The sequence below is a fragment of the Mugil cephalus genome, chromosome 8 (assembly GCF_022458985.1).
Source record: "Mugil cephalus isolate CIBA_MC_2020 chromosome 8, CIBA_Mcephalus_1.1, whole genome shotgun sequence".
Classification (NCBI taxonomy): domain Eukaryota; kingdom Metazoa; phylum Chordata; class Actinopteri; order Mugiliformes; family Mugilidae; genus Mugil; species Mugil cephalus.
In genome coordinates, this window is record NC_061777.1 from 10,612,736 (window position 1) to 10,629,437 (window position 16,702).

The following is a 16,702-nucleotide window of genomic DNA, read 5'->3' on the forward strand; positions in this document are numbered from 1 at the left end:
ATACGCATACAGATATATAGTGCACATTGTGTTAAGATTTCTCGCTTGTATATCATTTTCTTTTAAGAATAAATCCAAGACAGATGGAGAATTAACATTTGTCTCCATATATGTGTAATGAATAGCAGTTGTTTCAGTGTTTTCTGGCTGCTTTCTGTGATAGCATTTCAAAATGCTTAAATTTAACTCCCCGTTGCTGACTAAACTGTGAACCCCACTTTTCTACTTTCACATACACAAACTTCCCACACCTCCCCAGAGAGCTGCATTTCTGTCTTCATTTTTCTACGAGCAGATTCCTCAACATTCAGCACTCCTCCGCCCTGTGGCTGTTGTGGCTGAAGGTGCAGGCTTACAGAGGCTGCGAGGTGGCTTGACTTTTGGCAGGAGTTGAGAAGCTGCTGACGTGTGTGTTGGGCAGGATGTGTGTAAGAAGCAGCACTGGATCCTGTTTTTCAGACCGCAGCAACTGGAGCTTAGCCACAGCTATGGCCTTTAATGCAAAACACACACACACACACACACACACACACACAGGGAGACAACCCCAGTGTGCTAACCACAACCTCGACTCATTACTTTCTTGCCAACACCAATCGCACACAAATGCCTAAACTGGTATGAGCACGCAATGTCACTCATAAACATGCGTCCATACCCGGACAATTAAACAGGCGGACGTGTGCTCAGAACGATACAGACTTCATGAAACTGTTGTCGTTTATCTTGTAATCTTAATAACTGACCAGATTAAATGCTTTTTGATGGCTGTTCCACTCTATCTGGAGCGCGAAAGCCGCTCGTGTAAGTTCTACTGCAGTGAGGGCAGTGACATCCTGTATAACAAGTTTTTTAAAACTAACATTCCTTGAGAGGCCCCCGTGCTTTCTTGGTCACGTGCACTCAAACGACACGCTATACATGAGCACGCACCTTGCAGGGAGAAAAAAAAAAACAATGGCATTTGTTGTGTGGTTTAAAATTTCATGGTATGCACCAGAGAAGACGGAGTCCGTGCTTAGGGTTGGGAAAATACAAATGCAGCAGTTTTATCTCTCTGGACTCTCTCTCTCTCTCTCTCTATATATATATATATATATAGCCCTATAGCCTATATATAGCCTATATATATATATATATATATATATATATATATATATATATATATACTATATATATATACATATATATATATATATATATAAATAAAAGAGCAGCTTAAAACGGGGATGTTGAGGGAATTACTTCTGTCAACACAGTGGCCATATTACTATCTACACTAGCCTTTCTTTGTCAGTATGTGTGTACTGTAGTGTTAAAGTAAATTGCACATGTGCAGACTTGCTCCTCTCTGAATGAAGTGGTAAGAGGATCAATAGGTTTAGCTGACTAGATGTGGCAGACACACCTATTACACAGGGTCAGGACATCCCACTGACTGGAGGGAGGTGGGGGTGGGGGTGGGGGTGGGGGTGGGGGTGGAGGAGGAGGCAGGGAGGGGAGAAAGACGATCAACAAGACAGAGAGAAGGAGAGGGACCGAAGGGAGGGTTCATTGTTTTGTTTTGTTTTTTTCTCTCTCCCTTCTTCCTCACTTCCCTTCCCGGTAGGTTGTGAAAGGGCAGCAGTGCTGAGAGGGAGACACAAAATAGGAGAGACAAAGAGGGCAAAGCCAAGAGGATGAAAGCGAATGTGAGTGTGTGACTGACTGTGTGCGTAACATGCTCTGTCATGCTGGTGTGACTACCGCTGCCTCTCCAACCGGCGTCGCTGGCTGTCAGGAAAAGGAATGTTTTCCGGAGGAATGAGTCCCTGAACCGGTTCACCATGTGGATGTGGGACAGTAATTTCCAAACCTTTGCCGGAAGAATCCCACGGAAAAAAGAGCAGCGGCAGGAGAGCTTAGCTTGTCCTGCTGGGTGGCCGCCTGTGTGCTCGCACTGCTGAGACTCTCGCTTTAAAAAAACTGAGTTCACACTGTGATTAGCTCTGCTTCCAGTTCATGATTCTTTTCTTTTTTTAGTCATCGCATTTTGTAGGCTTTTTACTTTCCTTCTGGAACTCAATGGATTTCATGGTGCTATATAGCGAGACTGTTAAGGTTGCCTTGTTAGACATACGCTGGCTCTTTTGGTAATGATGCCCTAGGACCAAACAAGTGAGGCTGGAAGTTTAGAGGAGCTGTTGAGTTACTGCTCTGAATGTGTGCATCACAGCGCTTGGACTTCACTATGCGACGTTCCATATTGTGCCCCGGCTGGCGGATAATATGGGGCAGCGTTTGTAGATAAGGGGGCTCAAAGGCTGAAAAGCTAACCAGAAGGTGGATCCATCCTGACACAGCTTCGCTATGAAGCCTGGACACTGTCCAGGTTTTGCCAATGATAGGTCCATGATGCACCTGAGCCACTTACCTTTCAGAAGGCACTCCTGGATATGGTGAGTAGGGGGCATGGCCATGGTTTTAAAGATGCATGTGAATTTTATTATTTTTTATTTTTTTTGTGAATTTTGAATCTATTCTTGTTGCATTTACTCTGTACATAACAGAGGAGTTCAATACAAAACACAAAACTGTCAATTGGCATCCATGTTAATTAGTCAGCAGGCTAGTTGTTTTTGTTAGTATAGTTACTACAAAAACAACAAGCCTGCCCCGTCCACAGCCATTCTTTTCCAAACTCAGCTCAGATGTGCTCTGGGAAATTTATTGTTTAATGGGCTAGACATTTCCTGTAATTTTCTCCCACACTAAATACTTGACTTGATCCAAACGCAAGGGCAAGTCTGAAATAGAAAGCACACACAGCTGTTTTTTTTTTTTAATTTATTTTTTTTTTTTTGTTCCAAACGATGGAAACATATTTGGGTTAAAGTGTTGTTGGGTTTTTCTGCTGTCTTGTTTTGATTAGTCATTCTGAGTCCGGGTATCCTATGGGACCTGTCTCCCAAGCTGTGTTATAAACTGGGAGGGACACAGAGCGCTGAGTGATGTCATCAGAGTGGGCTGTTGGGACATGAACAATGTTCGTATTCCCAACAATGTTTTTCCAGTGGTTTGAGATTTTTCATGCTATCGTTGCTATCTGTCAGAACTGTCAGCCATTGTTCTTCAACCTTACCCTTCTTGTGGTATGACAGTTCACATGCACACACACGCTTCACTTGCTACACTCCACCACAGGCTTACCCATCGTTTTCTGTGTTCTCCTTAAACCGCTCTTTTTCACGACTTAATCCTGTTATTCCCTTCACCGTGCGTGTGTGGTTCATGAAAAGGCAGGGGGATGTGGAAAGATGATCTCTAGACTGGATGTCAATCTTCAATATGCAGCACAAATTGTGCTCATTGATTCAGTGGCTACGTCCGCTCCTATTGGACAGAATGACATGTGCGTCACTTAATGACAGATTTAACAGATGTTGAGTTCAACGTCAAATCGTAAATCGAGTAGATTTCCCCGCTAGGATATTGTATTAATGGGACCATTTCGATAAGAGACAGTGGAAGAATGTTGCGAAGCAAACAGACGTCATGGAAAATAAAAAAACACACATAAGTGCGTCCACCCAGCTTGTCAGATTCATGTACTGAACACACACACACACACACACACACACAGAAAGTGGGCTGGCTTTTCAATGAGGTGGAAAATATTCCTTGGTAATCCATGAGCATTCTGTGGACATATACAGAGTAAAACATCCTGGTTCTTTCCTCTCTCCTTTACATGCTCGATTATTATACATGCTCAGTCAGGCTGCATAAACACACACTCGAATGCATCCATGGGTATCTATAGTGTATGAGTGACAAAGTGAGGGGTTTTTACCCAAACTACCTTAAAGCTAAACTGAGTGTCTGCTTTAGTTTCAAAGTCAGCTGTACGACAAATATCACAGGAGTTGCAAAGAGAAAAGAAAAACAGTGTTGATTTTCGCGTTACTTGGCTTCAGTACATCCTTCCTGTTTGGAGTCATTTCTTTCTTAATTTGAGAGAAATCCAACAAAAGATGTATTTCAGCAACATGTTCCCGCAAACTCTAACATATTGCTGAATTGAATGGATGGAGCAAATCCAGTGACAGTGTTGGAACAACAATTCGGAGCTGTCATCCTTGTCAAGATTCAAGCATTAGTCTCTGAAAATGGGAGATGAGCCTGTCAGACTCTGTTTTAAACCTCAGGCTGGATTTTTTTTCTCTATCCCTACACAGTAAATCCATGTGCCATGTGACTGTATTCATGTGTGTGTGTGTGTGTGTGTGTGTGTATGAAGAAAGAGGAGCTTTCAAGAGGATCTGTATTATTCATTGCACCTTGATAATGGACTAGGTTCCTTCGTTTCTATGTCAGACTCGTGGTGTACAAGCCAAATAGTACTGAGAGAATGACGTTTAAAAAGATTACACGAAGATAAACCTGTACCTAATATGCATTTAAACACCAAACAGTCACAATATTAAAATGTCGATGCCCCCTGTGCTAACAAAAACGTTGTGCTGCCAAATGCCGAACCCATGGTTTCCTAGCTGAACATGGCCCAGAGCATCGCCCTGCCTCCACCAGCTTTCCTTCTTCCCATTGTGCATCCTGGTGCCAATTTTATTTTTTTTTCCAGGGAAGACGACACACATGCAGACACTTTGCTATCCACATCATGTGAAAGAAAGCGTTGTTGGTCAGATCAGGCTTTCCAGGCCAGGTCTCTGACAAGTCTGCCCGCTATTCAGCCTCATATGCCCCAATCCTTGGTGTATTCTGACACCGGCATCAGTTTGTGCTGCAGTATCTGTTCTCTGTGATCAGATCACACACACCAGCCTTTGCGTCAATGACACTTGGGCACCCCATGACCCTCGTTGGTGCACCAGTTGTCCTTCCTCTGCCCATTTTAGGGGGTAAAAGAAAAAAAAATGATCTGCTCCTGTAAAATTTGATCAGATCCATATGCTTGTCCTCTTTTCTACTTCCTGTACGACCTCAAATACTGCCTGTTTACTGTCTAATACTGTATATCCTGCTTTCCAGCTGGTACCATTGTAACAAAATAATCGATGTTATTCACTTCACCTACCACTGGGTTTAATTTTGTGGCTGATTGGAGAATGCGCACTCATCCGCACATAAAAACATATTGGATTTTTTGAACCTTTGAATGCTAAGATGACACATCTGGACCTCCACACGCAGCCCTCCACAAAAGCCGTGCAAGCACACCTACGCTCGCTTCCTCTCCCTTTCTCCCAGCATGCCTCGTGGAAGGGTTATTTTTACACTCGGCAATGGTATCGATCACTATGCTGCAAGTCTGAATACGTAACAATGCATAGAGACCCTGTGTAAGCCGGGTAATGACTGTGTTTATCCGACATTTTTGAATGTGCAGGGTGTTGCCTCCAGACCCAGAATGAATAAACAGAGATGCATGATTGTCTAAACTTCATTAAATGCTAACCAGAAAATAAATGAAAAGTGTGTGTAGTAATCTAATTAAGTGAATCCAGTGCCTCAGAGTCAAGGGAGAGAGAACAGACAAGGCTATATTTAGAGCTAGGATTGGAAATGCATTGCTACGTCACTTTTCTCTCTCCTTCTCTCCATTAAATGTGGGACTGTGTGTAGCATCAGCGGATAACCAACGGTGTAAATATGGATTTTTGCTGTATTTCTCTCAATCTTTTTTATATCAGGAGTTCTTGTTTCTGTTTGTTGCCGCCGGTCGCCCCAACGGCGGCGGGCGCACTGCGTTTTGTCAGCGAGATAACAAGACTCAAGGCGTTGTTATCTCATTTCTTTGAGGATTTCTCCCACTACACATTGTCATTGATTGTATTTCTGCTGGGTCAATCTCAGGCAACTTTAGATTACTTTGTATCACTCCCAGGTTACTTTGTCGGGACTGAGGCGGAGATTTTGAAACAGGCTTTTTTTTTTTTTTCGGCAGACGACTGAGACTTGCTGTCAGTTTTGAGGAGACAAAGTCATCCGTCACTGTTGCCCCAGAGAACCACCAGCAACCGAGGCTGTGTGTGCGCGTCTGTGTGCGTGCGTGTGTGCGTGCGAAAAACATCACCTCTGCTCGCTTACAGCATCAATCTTTGCCAGCCTACGGTGCAGGTGATGCTGATGCGCTCAGGCTTATTAAGGCCTTTCCTCATTCACATAATAACACTTATTTTAGATCTAAAAGCTATTTTTTTCACACCTTTTTCTTTACACTTCATTCTCTCACAGAAATGTGTCTGCTTTGTGTGTACAGTGAATCCTGATTTGTTTCCGCTATTACACTACTAAATAGTTCCTACCTTTGTTAGTCGCGTACAATGGATTTATGAAATCTTGTTTGTCTAAAAGAATCTGTGAAATGTGGATCAGCTTTAACCTGATGAGAAACAATCAAAATACGTGGTCCACAATACTAAAACTTGATAAACTGAAAGATTCGATGGGTTGAGATTTCATTACGACAAGCACATAGTTATTGACTAATTGTTAGCAATAAAAACAAGATTTTTGACTCATTAAACATGCCAGCTTTCATTTCCTCCTTACATGGATCAACGTTAACTTGTGCGGACGCCATTTTCATCCATACGGGTAATCAAGCAGCTGTGTACGGTGTGACACCCAAGTCAGGCCAGAAGAGTCTGTGACTAATCAGTGAATCTTGTGCAATTTGTTCCATAGAAAAGCAGTTCACGGTGACGCACGCCTTCACAAAACGGGTTGACTTATTGTTGCGTCGTAACTGGTTTCAGTTTCATTTGGTACAGAAATGCATTGTCTTCGTTAACGCTCGTATGGCGAGAATAAACTGGGAGCTATTGGAATCGCAGCCTTTCCACGAGGCAGTGCAGTGTGAAACTGATTATGAAGTCACTTGAAGCATGACGAGCATGTGCTTACTGATATGTTTGAGGTTCTTGGTTTAATCTGCACGCAGGGTACCACGCGCTGCCGCCCAGACAGCCGCCGGTTCACCTTTTCTCCCCTTTTTCTTTAAGAATCCCTAAATTAGCGAGAGGTATTATATGACGTGTATTTTCCCCTCAACATCTCGCCGTTCGCGTGTGTTTGTCTGCACGCACACGCAGTGAGTCAGTCAGTACTGGCAGTCTTTAAGGGTTCTTCTCTTTTCCCAGCCTTCCACTTGCTTCGTCATTCACTTTCTCTTTCACACATTACTGCTCTTGGATTTCACATTGTGTTTTTTCTGCCACTCATTCACGGTCGATCCCCTTTTCGTAAGATCTCTGTCTTTTCCGTCCCGTACGTGCACACTTTATGTGTTACGTGGAACGCACCAGATGCAGTGGAGAATGAGGAATGTCTAGTGACAGGGCTGTCATTACTCGGGGCAGTTTCTCAAAGCAGGTCAACCCAGTTTAGTCATGGAAGCGCTGTTGGAATGATTTTAATCAGACTTTTTTTTTTCCATTCAGGGAAATAAAATGAGCCGACCATTGCATATTTCTTTCTGTTTATCGAGCAGACGGTGGGCGATAGCACGACAATCAGAACGTCTTATTTCATGCATTTTTGAGTGGCTTATAATAAAAAGAAAGTCTTTAGTCAGGGTTGTGTATCTTGGAATTGACAGTTTCTTCCACTTTATGTTCTAAATTATAAAAACATGCAGATCAATAGGGCAGCGAGAAAAGATGCACTCTTTGCAGCACTACCACAGGCTTCAACGGGCTATATCGCACCACAGTTGCATAACCTCCTCGAAGGAGTACATGCGAAATGAATACGAGGGCCGCGGCTCCTCATAAAAGCCTAGAGGCAGCTTTTGACGTCACATTCATTTTAAATATCCATTTCATTTCAATTGTATTCATCTCAGCCTCTGCTGTCTTTCGCTGCTGTCCACGCAGCAGCTGCTTGATAGGGTATTCAATCTTGTGCTCATCTCCGGGACAGTGGCAAGAAGATGGACAGATCAATAAGAATACGGCACGGGAGCCAGGCATATTGGAGGCAGGGGGACAGCTGCAGGTGCTTTTGTGAGCTCCTCATAAATCACAAACAGAAATGTTACAAGCTATAGCCGTGGCTAAGGGAGTGGCGACTGCCTGTGCAGCGGAGAGAGTCGACTGTTTGACTTATTTAAGCCTAAACTAAATTTGGAGCTGTGTTAATTTCTGTGATTTGTTATTTGAGTGGCTGTGGTTTTGGATGACTGGCAACTTTGGCAATCTATCTATATAAACAGAACAGCTGGTCCTATCCCTGGTGACACTGTGGTCAGAATTTATACTAATTAAAGGTGATCGCGAAATACAAAGAAGTTTGGAAATATCATTTCAGCGCCGCTGTGTACGTCACTATTGGACCCAAATGAAACCTTTTGCCAGCAAATGTTATCGCGGCTGGGCCCTCTTCCTGCATGAACAATGCAGCTTGTTATATACGCTCCCACCGCAGCTAAAGAACAAACGGCGGTTGTGGAACAAAAACATGTGGAAGTCTACCTAGACCTTTTTTCTTTTTTCTTTTTTTAATGATGGACAGGCCAAGACTGAACCATTTTCAGTCACCTGTTTTCAACTCGGACAACTCCCTTGTGGTTTTCCGAAACGCAGAATGTTGCAAATGTTATGGGAATTAGTGTTGTTCGCAGAGAAACGCTGTGATGACGACGATCGTTACAGGAGGGAATTGCTCGTGACGATGACGGCGCCCAGGATTTCCATGATGACGCTTATGAGGAGGCATAGAAACAGATTAGAAAGGCTTAGGCTGGGAGAGGGAGTCCCCTCACGCACACACAAGCTTGCACAAATAACTCACACGATTTAGAAAGATTATGCAGTATTATAATCAGTATTATAATTCCAACCAGTGCTTGCGAAGACACCTGTGAAGGGAAAGGAAGGTGAATCTCTCGTTAAGTTTTACTTTGCCCAGGGTGCTGTGTTATAACGTTGAGTTAGAGATTTGAAGTCCACGTAAACTTACAACCTGGACAAAAACAAACTTGTTTCTGCTTTTCTCCTTTATTTTATCGGTGCATTGTGTCACACTTCCCTTTCTAAGTCTTCGCATCCAATCTCCAGTGTTTAGTCTACATATTTAACCTTCCTCTGTATTTCTTGCCAGCACTGGCATATTATGAATGCGTTTGTTCATTGCTTCCTCAGAGGAAACTCCCACTTGCACAACCGTAACTGTTACACTTCTCATCCATCCGGTAAGACAGACTCTCACGTTGCAGGGTGTAGAATAACACTCTCTCAGCAGGACAAGAATAAACACGGACAATGACAGTGAACACTGAATGCCTCCACTTACTATTCACTTAGTTTGCTACGCATATCCACCCCTCAACCTCTTTTGTTGACTTTTCTTAGTGACTTCTTATTTTCTCCCGCTCAGTATTATGTTTTCTCCATTGTGATTTTATTTAATTGCTTTTAGGGGATTTTGTTTACCTGTGTTGCAAGCAAAAGTAAGCTTAATTTTCTTTCATCTCGATAATGCAAAAATGGAGCCCAGAGAAAATAAGCCTTATGGATTTATATCATCATTATCAACTGGATCTCAGCAACTGCACTGGTGAAACTCGCGCAACAGGAGAGACTCGTTTGCTCCAAAACACCAGAAACTTGCAGCTCACTTGATTTAGAAACGCCAGTAACAAAAGGTTCGATCCTTGGAGGATATAATAAATAAATAAAAAAATAATAATAATAATCTATAATAAAAAAAAAAATCCCATGTCCAGTTAAGTTCCTACTGCCACACCTTCCTCGTTCTTTAATGACCTCCCTCAGCCTGTTCACTCTCTACTTGTTTTAATTTTTCGGCTGCTGCAGCTCTTAATCTTCTCTTTTCTCATTAGCCATTTTGTGCACATCTTTAATTGACCCCCTTTATTATATTTCCTTTCACTGAACGAGAGAAAATTACACGTCACCGTTTGTGTGCATACTTCATCTGCAAGTTGAGGCTCAACAGAAATGTGGGAAATTGACTTAACTCCTTACATCTGGGTCGTGCAGAGATTCATGGGAGGTGCGTTGGACATAGAATTAAAGAAATGAAACCAGCACACTGCTTCATTTCCATTCCACTAAGCACGAACGCAGCGCAAAGCACATTTAAAGACGAGACTTGGGGCAAGTGGCGGTCCTAATGGTTGACGCTTTGATGTGGTCTGCAGTCCGTTAACCCCTCGAGTAAGGTCAATAAGTTCCAATCAAATGTTACTCACTTCTCCAGAGGTTAAAGTTGTTTTCGCGAAAGGGGAAGTGTACTTAATAAACTGCATGTGAAGACGCTGTATAATTACGGTAGCCACTTTGACGCCAGCGTTTCTTGAGTGCGTTTTGAGGAACAGCTTAACCTGGATTACCAGGACTGTGGAGAGGTGCATCCTCAGCGCACACTGCCAGGGCATCCCTTACACACATGAATGCGTGGTCTAAGCTCACACAACAGTGCGGTGATGTCATGAGGGTTTTAATGAAGGATTACTCTGACATCACTCGGGTGACTGCCAAGTTAAACCTCTTAGCTTCAACGTGTGCTTGAGGTACACTACAGCTAGAACTGTGTGTGATATGAAAGAGGCTGCTGAGCACGGTGTACAGTCCGCGAACGTCAGCATCCAGTCGCCATCCGTCCATTCATACTCTCATTAATGTTTCCGCACAAAAACTGTCCAAGTTGGCCAATTAAGGCGGTGCGTGACGCCTGGTCATTTACTGGGGGATGTTGAGCTTGGCAGGGCCGGTCAGTAGCAATGAAAAGCAGTTTGAGACTCTAGTATGACTTAAATACTTGCACACTGCCCCGAAGCCCACACAGGCTCATGAAAGCAAAACCCGACAACAATTCTTTAGGGTTTTTCTTCTGCTGCTTTATGGCCAGAGCGGCGCAACGCTCTTCATTTGCAAAACCACTTTTGAGATTACTGGCTAATGCTGTGATCACGCTCCTTAAACAGTTTTTGCCAGATTATTAAACCACCAAATAGCATCATGACGGATTGTGAGCAGGTGCTTTTGTCGGCGCTTGGCAACTTTGTGTGTGTACCACAGTTGACTGTTATTGACTGTTGGATATCTAAGAACCATTGCTTACACAAGAGTTAGGTGCCTGGAAGCGGAGCAGTATTTCTTTTGTTGGGATCTGAGAGAGAAATACTTAGCGTGCTGTTCTAAAAGCTTCCTCATAATGAGGATTACAACACAGGACCTTTGGTTTTGTTGTTGGCTGACAGAAAATCCATGAAAAGGCAGCACCTTGAGGAAAATTGTGACGGGAACATTTGACATTTTATAGACTTAATTAATCGATTATATGAAAAGCAATTCATATTGATATTTTCTAAAGGAAGTGAATTTTCTGTTAGTTGCAGCACTTAATAATTCTCACTTAAGACAGTTTTCTGATGTGACCGAGAGCTATGCTGTCTAAGTGTTTTTGTCCCCTTTTTTTTTTTTTTTTTAAATCTTCATACTGGTCTGAGTACACGGTTCTCACATTCATACTGTCCAGTATCACTTCAGCTTTAACACATCACGACTCTCTCCCTCATCACTCTCAGATTGGCTCGTCAGTGAGTGCGGCAAAACGCGCACACACACACACACACGTGCACGGCACAGATAAACGCTTTTGTTGGCCTTATCTTCAATGGTCACGCTTCTCCGGATTTATTTTATTTATTTAATTTTGAGCTGGTGCTACTTTCTACATACATTTGTGAGGTCTGGCGAGACAAACAACAGTTCAGCGAGCTTAAATCCCCTCTCCAGCCTGTGAGTCAGCTGAGTGTATAAATAGAAGACAGGTAAGTCATGCATGGCTGATGTGAAATCTTAAGTGGCGCTTGTTAAGAACAAATTGCTGTGCATTAAACACCCTCACAGGCATATTTGGATTTGTCATTCTGATTTAACATGTAAATTCGTAACCCGGCTAAATCCCTGCTGATTGTATCACTCCGCTCCAGCTTTACTGCGCTGACCCTGTAATTGCCATTTTCCCATTACACAATCTGCCCGTCGTGTCCTTAGCAACTGAAGGCTGATTGGCTGCGAGCGCCTACCTGTCCCTTTTGAATTCTGCCGGGTCACCATGGCAACCACATGATAAACATGAATCGAGCAGGGGACTGTGAAGGCAGGCGGGGAGCGCGGGTCCAACTGAGGCGAAGGAATTGCTCCTTGACACACATAACGGCAGCTGTTTTTCGAAGCAGCATGACTGGCTGAGAGCTGTTCCCGTTTACGGAAATACAATGCCGCATGAATCTCAATTACCACGCTATTGTTGTCCCCCAATCGCGTCACCTTCGCTGATTAACATGCTTGAAAGAAATGCGATCATTTTAATCATATTCTGTTTCCTTGCGACGGTGGAGGAGGTGCGGTTGCCAAGCCCCTGAGCTGCAAGAGTTAAGTTACAGTTACGACTTAATTTTGAATTTCATACTACTGCCTTTTAACTATAAAACAAGCTGAAACAAGGCCAAGTTGGCCCGTGGAGTTTCTTGAAGATGTGTTGCTTCTCATCCAAGTTGTTTCTTGGAGTGGAAAGTCCAAAAAGTTCTGTTCCCTTTGTTGTAGCTTGTTTTATTTATTTTTTTGACACGGATGACTGAGAACACGCACAGATTGTTATTGCTCTTTTTGTGTTAGCTTACATGGAAGTGTTTTGTTTTTTTTATCAGCAAATTGCAGACAGGTGTGTGCAAAGCAAACCCTGCTCCCTTCCTGTCAATCCCTTCTTGTTTCTGGACAAAGCCATGGGCACCTAATATGGCAATGTATGTTTGACTCTTTGCCTCGGTCCCAGTCTGTCAGGCCACATTGTCTCTAACCCCCTAATGATGTCACTGACCCCGCGAGTCATGAGGGGAGAGCACTTTAAAGCCCTCCTCCTCTTTCTGGCACACACCCAGTTAGAGCTGCTTACCTTATCAGCCTCTGCACTTGTTAACCTGTAGCCTCTGTAGCTGTGCCGCCTGGCCTCCTTATTTTCTATGGTAACTTTTTTATTATTATTATTACTAATCACTGTCAGATTTTTTATTTTTTTTGTCTTTATGGTTTATTTGCATTAAAAATAAAAAGAACTGCTGCTTGAAGAGATGATGCAGTTGTTATGTATGCATGTATTTTTCAGTCATCAGACACAGTGGTTCTGTTTTCGTGGCTTTTAGCCCCAGGGACGCTGAGTGACGATGGTGATGCAGTCACCTGGCGCGCTGTTACAGCACGTCGCCGGCACCGACAGTGTGTGGCCGACTCGGCAGCTTCAAACATATGCCTGTGTGACAGGTTGCATGTTTGTGAGAGCCCGCAAGAGAATTAAAGCCTCTGTATTGTGCTGTGTGTATAATCTGTGCATGTTCAATCTGTTTGCACCCGTCGTGGTGTGTGTCTCTGCTTGCGCCCGGGCAGACGTGTGTGTAGGTGTGCTCGTGCGGTGATGTTCACTAATAGTGGAGGAGCCTGTTGTGCCTGTCATTGCGTCTGTGGGTTTGACAGCCTCCCTGTCCACCTAGGAGCTGTTGTCACACGCTGGCTGCCTCTGTCAGAACTGAGCGGAAGATGCAACTCTGCAGAGATTTTTTTCCTCCCTCTGTGTGTGTTAGTGCTGCGGTCTGTTGTGCTGTTACCCACCTGTACCTGCATTTATTTTCCCCGCAGAGCCGACTGTCCCCTGCTGGCAGTTGAAAGCAGAACACGGCAATGCTATTGTATTGTCTGAAAGTCATACAGCATGATAAAAGATGACGTAGTGACGTAGCAAACATAGCTGTATACATTATTAAGATATTGAAGTATGCACCCTATTTGTAATTATTTTTCAAATAAATTTCTCATTATTTTAAGTCGTTGCAGTATGTATGGTGTGTGTGGTTTGTGGATCTGTGCTTCCCCCTAGTGGTGAAGTTAAACTATTACATGGATACTGTATGAGAGAATTGACCACGACCTTCTGAGGGTGTCCTGTGGTGTCTGGCAACATATATACATATGACCCTGTGGGGTCTGGGTCATATGTATTGAAGGGAATGGTTTCTGTGGACCAGGCTAGTTCCAGTGCATCCCTCAGATAGTTGATCAGTTTGGAATTTAGTGAATTTGGAGGCCAGGTCAACACCTTCTGCTGTTTTTAATGTTTTTTTGAGTTGATCCTAAATCGTTTTTGTGTGTGTGCCTGTGTCAGGCTGCATCCTGCTGGGTGTGGCTGCTGCCATCTAAAGTCATTGCTATGGGGCAGAGGTGTCTGGTCTGGTCTAGGTGGCTGGTACATGTCTAAGTAACATCCACACGAATACCCACTGTGACACTGAATTGTCACAAGATGGTCAATGTTCTTTACTTCTCCCGTCAGTGGTTTTAATGTTGTGGCAGATCAGTGTTTGTCAGCATAAAGCCTGACATGAGGTAACCTAGTCATGTTTATTTTGCCGTCGTCTCAAATTAATTTCGCAAACCTCAAAATAACCTCAAATAATTAGCTTTACTTTCGCTGTCACAGTTTGTCACAGCTTTCAATCAGCGGTTTTCATTAACAAAGCAATAAAAAAACGCACATAAATGGCTTAAAACGAGATATCATCCGATAATATTTATTCAAGCACACACCAGTGCACAATCATCACACAGTTTGAACCTTTGTCAGTGTACATGCAGGAGGAGGCAGCGTGGAAGATACAAACTTCGGCCTTTCTTGCAGAGGGACCAACTTTATTGTTGTGTTTTACTGTTTACCGTGCTCTAATCTCGATAGTACTCTTATCTATTCCAAAGCTTTGATGAAGTAGAGTGCCATTGATTATTTATCTTTGCAACACATGGCTGCCAGCACTGATTCCTGCTGCTTATTTGAGAGGAAAATAATGAGTTGACTCTACCTCTGCCTTTTTCACCTCCATCTCTGCCATACCTTTTTTTTTTTTTTTTTGCTCTCCATCTTTTACTCAGTTCTTGTCACACCCATCCCTCTCCTCTCCCACCCACCTTTCCTCATGCACACCCCTCCCTCCTTCCCGCAGTGAAGGCTTTATCAGGCTTGCCGCCGTGTCTGCTCTCCCTCTTTTTTCTTCCTACGTCCGTCTGGGCACAACTGCATGTGCAGTACCCGTTGAGATTCGCGTCAAAATGAGCTTGCCCGTGAACTCAGATTACCTGTCTCTGGAGAGGATAGCCCGCTACCGCCACGCCTGCTCCAACGGCTCGCCCTATGCCACGAACAAGCCCATCGACATCAAACCTCGTGGCAGGAGAGGGTATGGCTCTGCAACTAAAACTATTTGGGGGAGTGTCATGGACAGCGCTTTAGCCTTTTCCTTTTTTTTTTGATTGAAGGAGAATTTGATTTTCGTTCTAATTACCGTTCAACCCAGTTGAGTTAATATGTGAATGAGAAATAGCGAGACAACTCAAGAAGTAAACTCGCTGAAACCGAATGCCAGTCAGGCTTACGAGCTCATATCATCGCTTTGTATGTGTTTACCTGACGATCTAAGGTAGCGTGTATTTAGATTTCTTGATTTGTGCGACCTGTTTGAATGTACACAATGTATGTGTGTTCTCCCTTATCAGAACATTAGCTGATGAATAGTTCCACCTGGACAACACAGAACCGGAGCTGTGTTCACAGTCGAGTGTTGTGTAAATGGCCGTTGCTTGGTGGCTGGTTGCGTTGTTAGAGCTCTGTGGAACGAGAGAGAGAAAAAAAAAAAAGCTGTTCTGCTTTCACAAAACCCGGCTGAGAGCAAGGTGAATGACAAATAAGCAGGTTCCATCCTGTCATCATCAAAAGCACCGAGGGCTTCAGGGGACCAGGGCGGTTGACTAACTAGAGCACAACGCAAACCAATCATCGGAGCACTCTCTGTCCATTAAAGCTCACGCAGAAATGATAAGACCTTGTTAAGCCCATTTTCCTACTGCATTTCTCTGACAAACATGTATTCCATCGCCTGAGTCAAAACTAAGTGTGCTATTGCGTGAAGTGCATCTGTTCCTATTTTGTCCGTTCCTTCTGGAGTGTGCGCGCATAAACACGAATTTCCAACGTGCATGTGAGTGTGCCTGTACTGTATAGTATTTAAATATGAAGTGAGCATTAATGGCTGATGGCGTTTGTAGACATATAGATATGGACGGAGCCTTGTCAATATTGTGGACCAGCCATCTGTGCTCCCCTTGCCTGCTCCTTTGTTAAGTGCTATTTATATCAGCAGTTACTGGGTTGTGTTTGTCTGCACCATATATTGAGCCCGGTTCATGGAAGAGGTCATTTAAAAAAAAATCTATAATTTTTGTCAATTACTGTGGTCAATAATTCTGGCAACTGGTTCTGTGACAAGAGCTGTGTTGATTTGAACACTAGGTGGCAGTGGTGTCTCTCTCAGATCAGATGATGTTCATAGATGAGTTACGTGATATACACTGTCAGTAAGTGGTGCTTATTAGATGGTGCTTGAAGTAGTTTGATGTCACCATTAATTTAATACATTAAGCCTGCAATTAATCCAGTTAAAATTCCACATTCAACAAAAAGCTGAATAAGAGACAGCATTGAAAATTAGTTTAATGTTGATTTGTTGATATTTCTCCTAAAAAGCTGAATTTATTTCCATACAATTTGTTTCTCACTTAGAGCACAGTAACACATGCTTCCTGCAAATGTTGTCTACCTTTAAGCAGGATAAGGCCTGGTATTTGTT

General features: G+C 43.3%; 1 protein-coding gene across 5 annotated transcripts in view; it reads left to right on the forward strand.

Moving 5' to 3' along the window:
* Positions 1-16,702, forward strand: part of pde4d (phosphodiesterase 4D, cAMP-specific) — a 166,638-nt gene that overhangs the window by 119,360 nt on the left and 30,576 nt on the right. The window contains exon 1 of one of the 5 annotated variants that reach the window (XM_047592723.1): positions 1,522-2,438. The exons of the other annotated variants lie outside the window; for them this stretch is intronic. Coding sequence (XP_047448679.1) covers positions 2,350-2,438 — 89 coding nt within the window. The 5' untranslated portion in view covers positions 1,522-2,349. Of the gene's footprint in view, positions 1-1,521; positions 2,439-16,702 lie in introns of those variants that run through there. 5 annotated transcript variants of the gene reach the window in all.